This window comes from Ailuropoda melanoleuca, chromosome 1 (genome assembly GCF_002007445.2).
Source record: "Ailuropoda melanoleuca isolate Jingjing chromosome 1, ASM200744v2, whole genome shotgun sequence".
Taxonomy (NCBI): Eukaryota; Metazoa; Chordata; class Mammalia; order Carnivora; family Ursidae; genus Ailuropoda; species Ailuropoda melanoleuca.
The window spans coordinates 110,056,357-110,069,286 of NC_048218.1; the positions used below are offsets into that span (position 1 = coordinate 110,056,357).

At 55.6% G+C, this 12,930-nt stretch overlaps 1 protein-coding gene and 1 long non-coding RNA gene across 2 annotated transcripts; one reads left to right on the forward strand and one right to left on the reverse strand.

The window, feature by feature from the left end:
* Positions 1-1,352: 1,352 nt before the first annotated feature.
* On the reverse strand, positions 1,353-5,307 carry LOC109490229. The gene is made up of 2 exons (XR_002143513.2): positions 4,087-5,307; positions 1,353-3,832 (listed from the first exon to the last, which is right to left on the reverse strand). It is a non-coding gene; the product is annotated as an uncharacterized LOC109490229 (long non-coding RNA).
* Positions 5,308-5,441: 134 nt separating this feature from the next.
* On the forward strand, positions 5,442-11,552 carry IGFBP1 (insulin like growth factor binding protein 1). The gene is made up of 6 exons (XM_002923196.4): positions 5,442-5,525; positions 6,744-6,807; positions 7,320-7,838; positions 8,926-9,095; positions 10,144-10,269; positions 11,091-11,552. Exons 1-6 carry the CDS (start codon positions 5,457-5,459, stop codon positions 11,220-11,222), a joined length of 1,080 nt encoding a protein of 359 aa, XP_002923242.2. The 5' UTR covers positions 5,442-5,456; the 3' UTR covers positions 11,223-11,552.
* Positions 11,553-12,930: the final 1,378 nt, after the last annotated feature.

Below are 12,930 nucleotides of genomic sequence, written 5' to 3' on the forward strand. Positions count from 1 at the left end.
GATGAGCAAAGATAATACAATGGAGAGGTTATCTTTTAACAAATGGCAGCAGAACAACCAGTTGTCCACATGCGAAAAAATGAACCTAGACATACACCTTTCACAAAAATGAAGTCAAATGGATCATAGGCTTCAGTATAAAATGAAAAACTATCAACTCTTAGAAGACGACACAGGGAAAACCCAGATTGCCTCAGGTATGGTGATGAGTTTCTTAAATGCCAAATGTGTGATCCACAAAAGCAAAAATGTAGAAGCTGGACATCAGTATAATTTAAAACTTCTGATCTGTGAAAGAAAATGTAAAGAGAATAGAAGAAAAGCCACAGACTGGGAGAAAATATTTACAAAAGATGAATCTGATAAAGGACTGTTATTTAAAATGTTAAAAGAACTCTTAAAACTCAAAAACAAGAAAACAAACAACCTGATTAATAAATGGCCAAAGGCCTTAACGGAAACAGTCCCCAAAGAAGAAAAACAGACGGCAAATAAGCACATGAAAAATTGCCCCACATCATACGTCATCTGGGGAATGCAAGTTAAAACAAGGAGATAGAAGTAAACACCTATTAGAATGGCCAAAAACAAGATACTATCAACACTAAATGGGGAGGAGCATGTGATGCCACTTGTGGTGTACATCGTGTGACCAGGGTGGTGGCACCGCCCATGTCGTATATCATATCCACGCTGTGACATAAGGGAGATACCCCCATGATGTCTGCTCTGTGATGTAGGGGAGACACCCCCATGCTGTCTGTGTTGTGATGTAGGGGAGATACCCCAGCATGATGTCCACACTGTCATGTAGGGGAGACACTCCATGACGTCCATGCTGTGATGTAGGGGAGACACCCCATGACATCTGTGCTGTGATGTAGGGGAGATAAGCCTATGATGTCTGCCATGTGACATAGGGGAGACACCCCCATGATGTCCACGCTGTGATGTAAGGGAGATACCCCTGTGACGTCCACACTATAATGTAAGGGTGACACCCCAGCATAATGTATTGGAGACTGTAATATAGGAGATGATCCCCACTTTTCTGCACCTCGTCCTTGTCCTTTGAGCAAGTCACAGAATAGGCAGAGCTGTGTCATCTCCTGCCTGGTGGGCACCAGTGCAGCCCATTGTTACCACCTCTGGGGGTGGGGGATGTCCCACTGACCCATGGGTGGTTGATTGGTTTGAGGAGGGGATCCTGGCCATGGAGATTGACTAATGGGGCTGTAGACACATTAGTGAGTGGGTGCAGAAGGTGGCCCCAGGTCAGACATCAGAGCAGGGACCCCCCCCGCCACAACCCTGCCCAGGAGTTCCCGGGGCCAACCTGGTGTAGCATGTTCTCCTCATCAGAGTCATGGACACTTCTGTCCGTCTAACGAGACCACAGACCTCATCTCCAGGAGATGGTCATCAACGTTCAACCAAACCAATCCTGCCTGAGAGCCAAGCAGGGACCCGGGAAGGCTCTTCTGGTCGCACCTTTCCTTTCTACGCAGGGCCATGAAGAGTAGAAATGGCTCGTGGGACTCCATCTGGGGAGCATGGGGACCAAGGCGGCTGTCTGTCAGCTCCTGCAGAGTTCTGTCCATCACCCACCTGCTGCCGTGACTCTCCTGACCATCGCTCCCCCCGCAGCTCTCCACTCTGGTTCTTGCAGGCTGGCCTTCAGCAAGAGTGGAGGGGGGTTTGCTGAGCCCGAGGCTCAAGCTGGAGCAAGCCTCAGGGTCCCCCAGGAGGGATGGGCACCTGATTCAGAGCTTGCCAGTCAGGGTCCAGGTGGGGCCGGGAATGTGCCTCTCTACCCAGGCCCCAGGTGACGTGAGGCTGGTCTAACCCATGACAGTTGGGCCTTAGTTTCAGGCGAAGGTCAAGGGAATGAACACATTCGGACACCCCCATGTGTCTGGCACTTGGTGCCCCGACCCCAACAGCACCCTGGGGTGCGCATGTGGTTGGGTGCCCTCCCTCGCGGAGGGAAGCCCTGTCCTTTCCCAGGGCCCCTCGGACACCGGCCCTGGGCACCCCCCTGAGCTCCCGCGTCTAGGATCTGGGCTGTGTGGTTGGGACAGGAGCGAGGTTATTTCCCTGCTCGGATTAGTGGGGCAGGGGGTGTGCCTTTAGTGTGGGGACGGAGCCCTTTGTCACTTGGGGGGACAGGGCAGCGGCCAGGCGCTTGCACGGATTTACATCATCCCCGATGTCGATCAAGGAACACGACACAACTTTTTTTTTTGTTTTTTTTTCCCCAGGTTAAAAACAGCTCCCCTTGGAGGGGCCTCTGGATTACAAACCTTTGAAGGTTTGACTTTGCCCTTGACCCTTGCATTGTTTTTTAGAGCTCCAATTGCCCAATTTCCCCACTGCTGGTGAGTAAGCGGACCCACCGGGTGACGGGATGGCCTGTGCGGTTTCATCATCTGGAGACGCCCCCGCCTCTGCCCGTAGCAGGTGTGGGGACATGCGCTGCTGCTCAGGACGGTGGAGGCGATGGCCCTTTTGTTCAGGGCTCCCAATGCCCTCTCACAGGCCAGGAAATTGAGGCCCGGGGAGGTAGTACGATGGACCAGGACATGGAAATGCAAGGTGCCAACACAGGCGGTCTACCCGGCCAGGAACCGCGCCTCCCTGACACGCCCCTGTTCCCCCCCCCCAAGTCCAAGACACAGCAGGTGACACCTGTCTCTGCAATTCCTGCAGCCAGGGGCCGATGTGCGTGTGGTGTCAGGAAGGGACTGCAGAGACACCGGGCATAGTCACGCCCACCCCTGAGGGACTTTCTGAGCCAGGAGCAGTGGTTTGCTCTCCTCTGCAGGTGGGGTGTGTACCCGGCAGGTGGGTGGGCGTCTCTCTGTGGCTGGGGCTCCACAAGGATGATGCTCTTTCTTGCCTAGTAGATATAACACACATTCTATACTCGGCACAGAAAACTTCCCCTATGTGCCCCCAAACTACCTTTCCATGCTGCCCCCCAAATACACCCCCGAGTGCCCCCCTAAACTCACAGTTTGCGGCCCTCCCTGACATCAGATGCCTGCAGGCTTTGATTTGGGCCAAGTGGGCTTCTCCCCAGATGGCCGTGTGAGGCCTTACCCTGTAAGATCCTGGGAGGGTCCTCTGGCAATGCTGGTGAGCACGGCAGACGCCAGGTGCATAAGGCAGGTGTGTGAAACCCTGGCTCCCCAGCCCCCCACCACTGCTCTCCCTGTCCTGTGGCTCCCCATCACTGGTCAGATGGGGAGGGGTGCCCCTCGGTATCCTGCTCAGGGGGCGGGGGCAGGGGGGCTCCTTGAGCCCCGCGCTACCCTCCCAGCCTGGCGGGAGACACACAGGCAAGCGAAGGTTTACACGGCTCATTAGCACAGCCAGTCCATCAAGTCACACGCTTCGGGGACACAGAGGAGCCACCAGCAAGGCTCCTCAGAGAAGAGGACATTCAGGTGTGTCCCAAGGGATGGTGAAGGGGCAGCAGGGAGTTCTGGGAGTCCCGATCCACACTGAGAAGATGTAGCTGAGCCGAGCCGGGGAAAGGGCCCGTGGAGATGGAGGTGAAACCGTGTACTGCTTCCCGAGGGACGAGGGACGGGGCGCCCGGCCTTGGCTGTCTCCCCTCCAGCTGTGCCTGCTGGGCTCTGACCCCGCGGGACCCTCCCTCCGGCAGCACCCCTCCCCATCCTGGAGCCAGCTGCCCTTTCCTTCCTGGAGACGTTTGCAAGCATGCCTGTGGACTGTTCTCCGTTCAGATCTCTGAGGGCGGGGCTGCGGTGCCCGTGTGGTTGGTCCGCGCTCTGCCCCGGGGTCTGGCGGGCGGCCGGTGCACAGCCTGAAGGGACATCAGCAGGATGGGCTCAGCGCTGGTCTCTGGTCTGCAGGCCTGCCCCCCTGGATCGTTCCTGAGCTCCTTCTGACCCCTGCACCCCTGGCCCTGCCTAAATCCTCCCGTGCTGGCCCGAGCCCGAGGCACAGTATCTACGGCCTTCCGCTCCTGTTTCCCCCTGCTGTCACTCCAGCGTCCGGGCCGGAGAACTCTGGGTCCTTCCCCGAACACACCGCCCCCTTCCTGGTTCCGTGCCTTACCCACTTGCCTGCACTGCGAGCCCATCCTCTGCTGTTTGGGAGGGCCTGCTTCCCCTCTGACACCTGCCTTGGCTGGCAGCTTCTGTGGGAAGCGCCCATGCATGGCTCCATGCCCTCTGTCCTGCTGTTTGCTACCACACTCTGGGCTCTCCAGGAAAGCGCTTATCTCCGGGACCAGCTTATAATCACCCCGGACGGGGCGTACCTTCTGCCGGGTGCCATGGGTTAGCCCGTCCCCCTCACCCGGCCCGCACTGGCCAAAGGCTGCAAGGATGGCCCCCACCCTCTGCATGTCCTCTGCGGGGGGGAAGGACCGGGTGCGAGACGGAAGCTCGAGAACGTGCCCTGCGAGGGGCTGGGAGGAAGGGCCCTTGTTCCGAGGGGTGGCTGCTGGGGGGAGTCAGGGAGAGCCCTGGAATAACGCGTTACAGGGTGCATGGCAGGAGGGTGGCACGGGGGGAGTGGGCAGGGGAGGGGGATGGAAATCCCGGCAGGTAGCACAGTAAGGAGGGCGTCAGGAGACCTGGCATGACTTTCTCTGGTGTGGGGTGGGGACGCGAGGGCTGGACACTGAGCAGGAGTCCACAGGATTGGGGAGGCAGGTACAGCTCTGAGGGCACAATGTGCAAGTGAGGAGGGGCTCCCTGTAGCACCCGCCACGCACCTAGGAGGGGTGACTGGGCCAAGCGGGCCTCTGACTGGGGGTCATGGAAGTCGAGGCACGGATTTGGGGGCACGGAAGGCCGGGCACCAGGGGCAGCAGGACCCAGGACTCATGGACGCCCTCAGGAGCAGCCACCCCCAGGACAGACAGAAAGGCACGGCCCACAGAGGCCTCCAGGAGGAACTGCCCCATTTGTATTGTTGTGGCCAGAGAAGGGGAGAGCTCTCTCTCCGGGGTTTTGTTTGTGGCTAATGTGAGGCAAGCAGTGGAAACATTTGGGAAATCGATCTACATGGAGAGAAACTTCCACTACGTGCTGAACGAGCGAGACCTGGGGTGGGGGTGGGGGCCTCACTGGGCAAGCGCACGACAGGGTGAACTGTCCAGGGCTGTCACTGACCGGCACACAGTGGGCAGGCCCCAAGTGTTTACCCAATGATGCCCTCTTGCATGTGCGTCATTAAGGGACCATCTTGGGTGGACGCACAGATCCTAAATGGAGGAAGTCAGAGGAAATTCAGAGCACAGATTCTCCTTTTGGAAATGAAATCGTTTAGGAACCTACACCAAAAATAATGCTCAGCCAGTCCCTTCAGCAGACACTGAACTTTACTCTGTAAAAATAATGACAAACATGATCTTGAACTTCCAACTGCAATGATTTCTGCTGAACTTGTTTTGGTCGTAGCTGGAGCTGTGGTCAGGGATGGAGCAGAGCAGAAGCCGAGGTGCTCACCCAAGCCCCAGGCCCGGTGAGGTGGCTACAAATGGAGCCGTAAGTTCATTGTAATGTGGTTACTCTTGAGATGGATAATAGACAGGATAATACAAGTACGATTACATGAAATAATGTAGTATTTACCAGATAATGTAAACCCAGAAAGATGGAGGTGTGAGCAGGGCAAACCAGTCCCTCCCTCAGTCCCTGATTTCACGTCCCTTCCCACCAAGGAGGCAGTGACATCAGCATCTTATGTATCCCTCCCAAGATCGTCTACAAATTTAGAATCATGCTGACATGTATATTCATAGTAACTTTCTGTACACAAACTGCATATTCTGTACCTCCTTTTTTTTTTTTTTTGATTTTATTTATTTATTTGACAGAGACAGCCAGTGAGAGAAGGAACACAGGCAGGGGAGCGGGAGAGGAAGAAGCAGGCTCCCTGCGGAGGAGCCTGATGTGGGGCTCGATCCCAGAACACTGGGATCACACCCTGAGCCGAAGGCAGACGGTTAACAACTGAGCCACCCAGGCGCCCTGTACCGCCTCATTTTTTAAAAAAAGATTTTATTTATTTATTTGAGGGAGAGAGAGAGAAAGAGAGAGCGCAAGCAGGGGAGGGCAGAGGGCAGAAGGAGAAGCAGACTCCCCACTGAGCAGGAAGCCCGACGCAGGACTCGATCCCAGGACCCCAGGATCATGACCTGAGCTGAGGGCAGTTGCTTAACCAACTGAGCCCCCCAGGCGCCCCTGTACTTCCTCATTTTACTTCACTTGGAATTTATATTAAACTTGCAAAGCTTCACTAAATCTTGGAGATTTTCTCTATCAGTAAGTGCAGAGCTGCCTCCTTTAGGGACCCTGTCCAGGAGAGCACCAGCGTCCCAGGGACCAGGGGGCCCATTTCCCACTGCCTTTAAAGGTACAATGACATTTTTCTTGCAACCCCAGCGAATATCCAAGACATAGGAATTTTCACGAAGGGAAAAGACTCCTGATTAAAATTTGGTCCCGATGGGGTGCCTAGGGGGCTCATTCAGTTGAGCTTCTGACTCTTGGTTTTGGCTCAGGTCTGATCTCAGGGTTGTGAGGTCGAGCCTCAGGGCAAGCTCTGCACTCAGCGGGGAGTCTGCTTGAGATTCTCTTTCTCTGACCCTCCCCCCAGTTCTCCCTCTCGCTAAAATAAATAAATCAATCTTTAAAAAAATTGTTTTGGTCTGAGCCAGAAAGTCAGAGGAAGAAGCCTGGGGTCTGGGCTCCATTCTGCAGGGGTCTTGGACCTGTCTCTTCATGGACTCCGAGACCTGCTCTTCTCTGGAAGCCAGGGAACAAGGTCAGTCTTCGGAGGCTGTGGTGACAATGGGGAGCTTGGCACCAGCCCTGGGGGGAGCTGCCCCTTTCCTTCCATCCTTCCTCCTGGGAAAGGCTGGATGTGTGCAGGTCTGGAGGCCTTCTGCCTGCAGAGGGAGAAGCAGTTCAGGGCTTTGCCACTGAAAACTGGCCAGGGGTCCCTCCTTTCCTCTCCCTGGGCCTTGGTTTCCCCTTTCGAAAACTCCCCCGGGGAGTGGGGGCAGTTGGCCTTGACCCCCGATCTCTCCAGCTCTCCCTGGGTCTGCGGAGGAGGAGCCCGCTGCCCGCTGGGCAGGGGGATACCCCTCGAACAAAACAAGCGAGACCTGGCTGTGCGCTCCTGGTTCGAATTGCACTTTGGCTTCAGGTGAGAGGCGTAACAGGACAAACAGTTGGAAATGAGGACCAGTATCCCTCCCTCCACCCACCATTTGCGCAGGCCCTTGGACGCAGGAGCAAAACAAACTTTTTTTTCAAACTTATTTTGAACACCAGCCACAAAGCACGGAGCGCTGGCAATCATTAACCGCCCGTTCAAGGGGGCGGGGAGGGCGGTCCGCACCCTTTATAAGGCGCGCGCGGCTCCCGGAGAGCATCGGCTACCTCGCAAGCACCGGCTCCGTAGCCACCGCTCTCAAGCGCACCAGCGTCCGTCCGCCGCACCTGCTCAAACGATGCCTGAGGTCCCCGCTGCCTGCGCCTGGCCGCTTCTGCTCCTGCTGGCCCTGCAGCTGGGCGCGGCCGCTGGCGCCCCCCAGCCATGGCACTGCGCGCCCTGCTCCCCCGAGAAGCTTGCTCTCTGCCCCCCGGTGCCCGACTCCTGCGCTGAGCCCGCCCCGCCCGCCAGCTGCGGCTGCTGCCCGATGTGCGCCCTGCCAGAGGGCTCCGCCTGTGGAGTGGCCACTGCACGCTGCGCCACCGGGCTCAGCTGCCGAGCGCTGCCAGAGGAGCCCCGGCCGCTGCACGCCCTCATCCGCGGCCAAGGCGTCTGCGGGCCCAGTGATCCCGCTGCAGGTAGGACCCTACCCCCCACGGGGTGCCCTCCCGCCAAGACAGATTCGGGGGGGGGCGGGGGCGGAGGTTGTCGGGAATGGCCAGTGTGGAGCAAACTCACCCAAGTCCAGCGCTTGGAGGGGAAAGGATCTTTGGTCACTTAGATGAGCCCCATCATTTCATGGTCCTGCGACAGGTGTCCATGAGAGGGGAGAAGAGGCGGGAGGGCTCACACAACTTGGTGGGAGAGCTGGGGAGAGGGCCCAGACCTGGACCGCAGCTCACTGACCTGTGGCAACCTGGACCCATGAGAAAGGAGGGAGGCCATGGGGGCGCCCTGGCAGTGCAGCTGTCAGTGGGACCCCGGCCCTCCTTTCTGCTGCTAAGTAGGCAGCCCCCCCCCCCCCGGGGCCAGAGCCTCTCGGAACACCTGGGATGGCGTGTGAGCAGAGGCTGTAAACTTCACTTGCATTCATCGCAATAGAAAAACAGTATTTGATGTGTGTGTCACCCCTAAGGACAGTCAGATCTTTGCTGAAATTCACAGGGCTTTATTTGTGATGGGAAGCAGAGGAAATACCTCTCCCTCTACCCCCACTCCCTACCTCCCCATCCGGCGGGTGGCTGCCTTGTCCTGTGTCATTCTTGGAGGAATCCCGTGGTTCCATGGCCTGGTAGGGAATCTGCCAGAGCGCGTGACCCTTGCAAGGAGGGACACAGTGTTCTGGCTGGTTCTCTGCCTTCAGAGTCAGTAAAATGGGGTCATCTCAATGGTCCTCAAAGGAGTTGGATCCAGGGCCCCCTCAGTAAAGCCAGCTCTCTGTGACTCTGTCCACGCACCGAATCCAAACGTACACACGGCTTCACTCTCCTGCTACTTTAGAAGCAAAAACACAGGGAATCCTTGCAAGACCCCCAGCTTACGAAATTGCTCTTGGGTCATCTGACTTTCCTGACACTGTCAGAGACTCTGTTAAAGAGCAAGTGGGCAAAACTCAGGGTCAACCTGACCACCCTTCTGCTCCAGCCTGGATTCTCGGGCCACTCCCAGGGGGCAGGTGCAGAAGCTTGGGGAGGGCTCATGGGTCTGCGGCGCTGCCTTTTTCAGATGCCAAGGAGTCCTCGGAGAGCTCGGAGATCACCCAGGAGCAGCTCCTGGAGAATTTCCATCTGATGGCCCCATCTGAGGAGGACATGCCCGTCCCCTGGAATGCAGTCAGTAGTTACAGGATCATGAGAGCTGGGTATGCCTCGGACACAGACTCCGACAAGTTGAAGGTGAGGCCCTGGGGCAGGTGCCAAGCAGAGCTGGTGGGCTTCCCCGGGGCCCAAAGGCCTGGGAACGAATGCTTTCCTGCCCAAGGCCTCCTAGACAGACGTTTTCCACCCCAGCTTTGTCCAGCTTTTCCCGCAGGGACTTTGAGGAGGGGACCCTGCTGGGTGGAAAGCCAGGTCCTCTGCTGTGTAGCTTCAGATGTGTGTCTGTCACCCCGCCCTACAGCTCAGCCCCCGACTTTACAGTGCTCCCCCAGGACCCCTGCTCCCCCCCTTGCTAAAAACTGTGATCAGATATGCATCACATGACATTTACGATTTTAACAATTTTACAGCATAGTTCTGTGGCATTAATTCTGCAATCATCGTCGCCATCCATCTCGAGAACTATTTTATCGTCCCACCCTGAAACTCTGTCCCCCACTAAATGCTAATTCCTCTGTCCTGTCCAATTTGATGGCTTTTTTAATCCTACCACTTGAGGGCGACCGAGAATCAAAGTTGGAGAGGTGGGCGGGTTTGTGAGGAAAAAGAGAGAAAATGGTCCCCACAAGCGTGAGCCCCCAGAAAAGTGGGGGTCTGACCCATTTCCTGGACACTTCAGGATTTTGTCTGCTCATGGTGACCAATGGAGAAAAGCTCATTCTTATCTCCTAGTAGCTGGATGGATGACTTAATCTCGCTTGATCTGGCTTCTATGAAATGATGGCATAAAGGAAAGGGGGTTCACAATCTCGAAGTCTCAGCTGCTGGAAGGGCTGGTGCTCCTTCCTGACAGATGGCCAGGGCGAAGTCCCCACATGGCAGAGGTGGAGGGGAGTACCCAGGGGGATGGGGAGCTCTGGTCTCCCTGTAGGAGTTAAGCCAACGTTCAGGGAGGGTGGGTGTACCCGCCATTCATCTCAACTCCCATAGACACTCACACCCTCCTCACCCCCAGGGCAGGTCTGACCCACCCCCAGAGCCCCACAGAGCCTCTCCCGCCAGTCCTGTTTAGGTGGACAATTCCCTTTTCCTTGTTGTTGATCACAATGCCCAAATGCTCTTCTAGGAGCCTTGCCGGCGAGAGCTCCACAGGATACTGGCACAACTGGCGGAGGAACATCAGTCGCCTAGGCATCTTAACAATTTCTACCTGCCCAACTGCAACAAGAATGGATTCTATCACAGCAGACAGGTGTGCACCTTGCCCAGGGGCATCCTCGCAGGGACAACCCCTGCTGTGTCATCCCTGCAAAGCCACCCTTTCCTCAAACAGGGCGTCGGGTCCCAAATATGCACTGTAAAGCCCCCAGCTGACCATATTAAGTAAGAGGCACCCCTCTGGGACTAGGGGCAGGTAGCCCCTGGGAGACTGAAGACCAGCTCGGTGATCACGGCTGGCCAGGGGCTCTGGCTCAAGCGCGACCCTGCCGCTTGGCAAGCCTGAGCTGGTGGGCGATGGGTCCCTCGTGCTCCAGATCTGTTCCCCGTCTGTCCCACCAGAGGAAGGGGATCGCTCTTCTTAGGAAAGCGGGTGTCTCCTCGGACCTCTCTCACTGCTCTCCTCCCTGCAAAGGGAAACAACCACCTTACAAATGAGATCAGAACCAAACCAACGCTCAATTTCGAGGAGCTCCTTAGAACTCAGTGAAGCACGGGGTCTGGGGGGTATAAGCAGGAGAAATAGGATGAGGCCATGGTTTCCTGATGAGGCGTCTGCCCTGGGGGTCCAAGGTGATGGCTGCCACACATGGGACGTGCTCCCTCTGGGCTCAGCAGCCTGCTGTTGGGTCCACAAGCCAGACAGCTGTGCATACACGTGGCCATTGAAGACATGCACATTGTCCTCATCAACTGGACACTCTGCCTTAGCCTCTATTTTACAGGGAGAACTGTGGGCGGGGGTGTCGGGCGTGCCCTCCTCGGCCAAGGTCACTGGTGGCTCAGAGCTCCGCCTCCTCCCAGCTTTGCCTGGGCTGCTCCTGACCTTGCGCTCTGTCTGTCTTGCCTCTGCAGTGTCGGACGGCCACGGACGGCCAGCGAGGGGTCTGCTGGTGTGTCTACCCCTGGAGCGGGGAGAGGATCCCGGGGTCCGTGGAGGTCAGAGGCGACCCCAACTGCAATCAATATTTTGCAATGCACAGCTGAGAGCATGTGCCCTGTCATCTGTCCCTTCACAGGAAATATTTAAGTACATAGCATATTTATAGTCTAGAAATCATTCACACTTATCTATCTATATATATATGTATATGTGTGGGAACCACTTTTATACGCCACATACTGGTGGACACATATATCTGTAGTTTATTTATTCACTGTACATGTATTTTCTCGACACAGTCCCTGTGCTGTGTTACTTTGTAAATCATGAAACTTGTCACGTTGCACTGGGTGTAAATATTGATTTGTAGCTCCTTAAAGCTCCCTGCCTCGGGTTCTAACGAGCAGGGAGAAATAAAGCCTGGAAAATGCAGACCTGAAACGTGTAGCAGCTGCTTTTTTTTCCAAGTGACTTCACAGGACGCTGGAGAAGGACTCCCTCTGCAGCCACAGATCTGAGTCTGTGTAAACGCGCAGGGAGGGTCACGTGGGGATGACGGGACCAGGGTGGATGTGGCCACGTTGCTCTGAGTTCCCGGCAAGTGGGCTGTGTTGTCAGGAACACCTGCAAGGTGCAGATGTAGTAGGCATCAATTCTCCACCTGGGAGCACTGAGGCTGCCGTGGATGTGGACTGAATGTCCCCTCCTTGTTTCTGAAATCCCTCTGCTGCGCTCCCTTCTCACACAGCTTTGGTGTTTCAGGCTCCCAGGCCTGCTGCTGGCACTTCTGCCCTTCCCTCTACCCCCGCTTCCCCAACCTGGGTCCTAACTTCTGATGACTCACCCCTTCTGTACCTCTATGAGCAGGATCTTAAACGCGGGACACAAGCGTTTGTGACATGAAGTGTTCCTTCATTTGCCCTTCACCCTTGCCTGCCTCTGTCCTTGGCAGGGCTTGACGGTCTCTAGGTGGGCACCTGCTTGCCCCTTCTGTTTCTATGGCTGAGCCCTGAGTTCATGGGGCTTCTCTGCTCCTTGGAACCCTTATTCCTTCAATTAGTCCTTGCTCGCTCTTCCCGAGGCTGTCCTCCTGACTATTCTTTCCACATCTCTCCAAGGATGGATGTCTCATCCATCCCAGTGGTCCCACCTGGCCTCTTGGCTGCCTCCACACCATCTCCTGGGTGCCCCCTACCTTGGCTGTGGGAAAAGTCAGGGTCTCCCCATCTTACACACCCCCACTCTCCACAGTCTGGGCTCCAGCTCCCCATCTTGGGTCTCTCCTTTCACCCTCTGACCCATGCCTGCTGTCCCCTTTCTGCCAAGCCCCCAGGAGTGGCCTGGGAGCTCAACATCCAGTACTATAATATCTTAAGACTATGGACACAAACTCTTCAACAAAATACTAGTAAACTGAATCCAGCAACATATTAAATAATCATTCACCGAGCGCCTGGGTGGCTCAGTTGCTTAAGTATCCAACTCTTGATTTCAGTTATGAGATCAAGCCCTGCGACGGGCTCCATGCTGAGCATGGAGTCTGCTTAAGATTCTCTCTCTCCCTCTGCCCCTCTTCCCTTCATGTGTGCATGTGTTCTCTCTCTTTCTCTCTTAAAATCATTCACATGACCAAGTGGGATTTATCTCAGGAATGCAAGGTTGTTCTAACATCCTAACACAAATTAATGTAATAAATCTTATCAATAGAATAAAACCCCCCAAATCACATGGTCATCTCAAGAGACTCAGAAAAAGCATTTGATAATATCCAATAACCTTTCATGGTAAAACAAAACAAATCTTTTTTTTTTT

Bases quoted from the DNA above. Each gene is read 5' to 3' on its own strand.
- IGFBP1 (XM_002923196.4), top strand. From the start codon at position 5,457: ATGGAGCAGAGCAGAAGCCGAGGTGCTCACCCAAGCCCCAGGCCCGGT. The intron at 7,839-8,925 runs GTAGGACCCTAC...TGCCTTTTTCAG, and splicing joins GCCCAGTGATCCCGCTGCAG to ATGCCAAGGAGTCCTCGGAG. The intron at 9,096-10,143 runs GTGAGGCCCTGG...ATGCTCTTCTAG, and splicing joins CAGACTCCGACAAGTTGAAG to GAGCCTTGCCGGCGAGAGCT.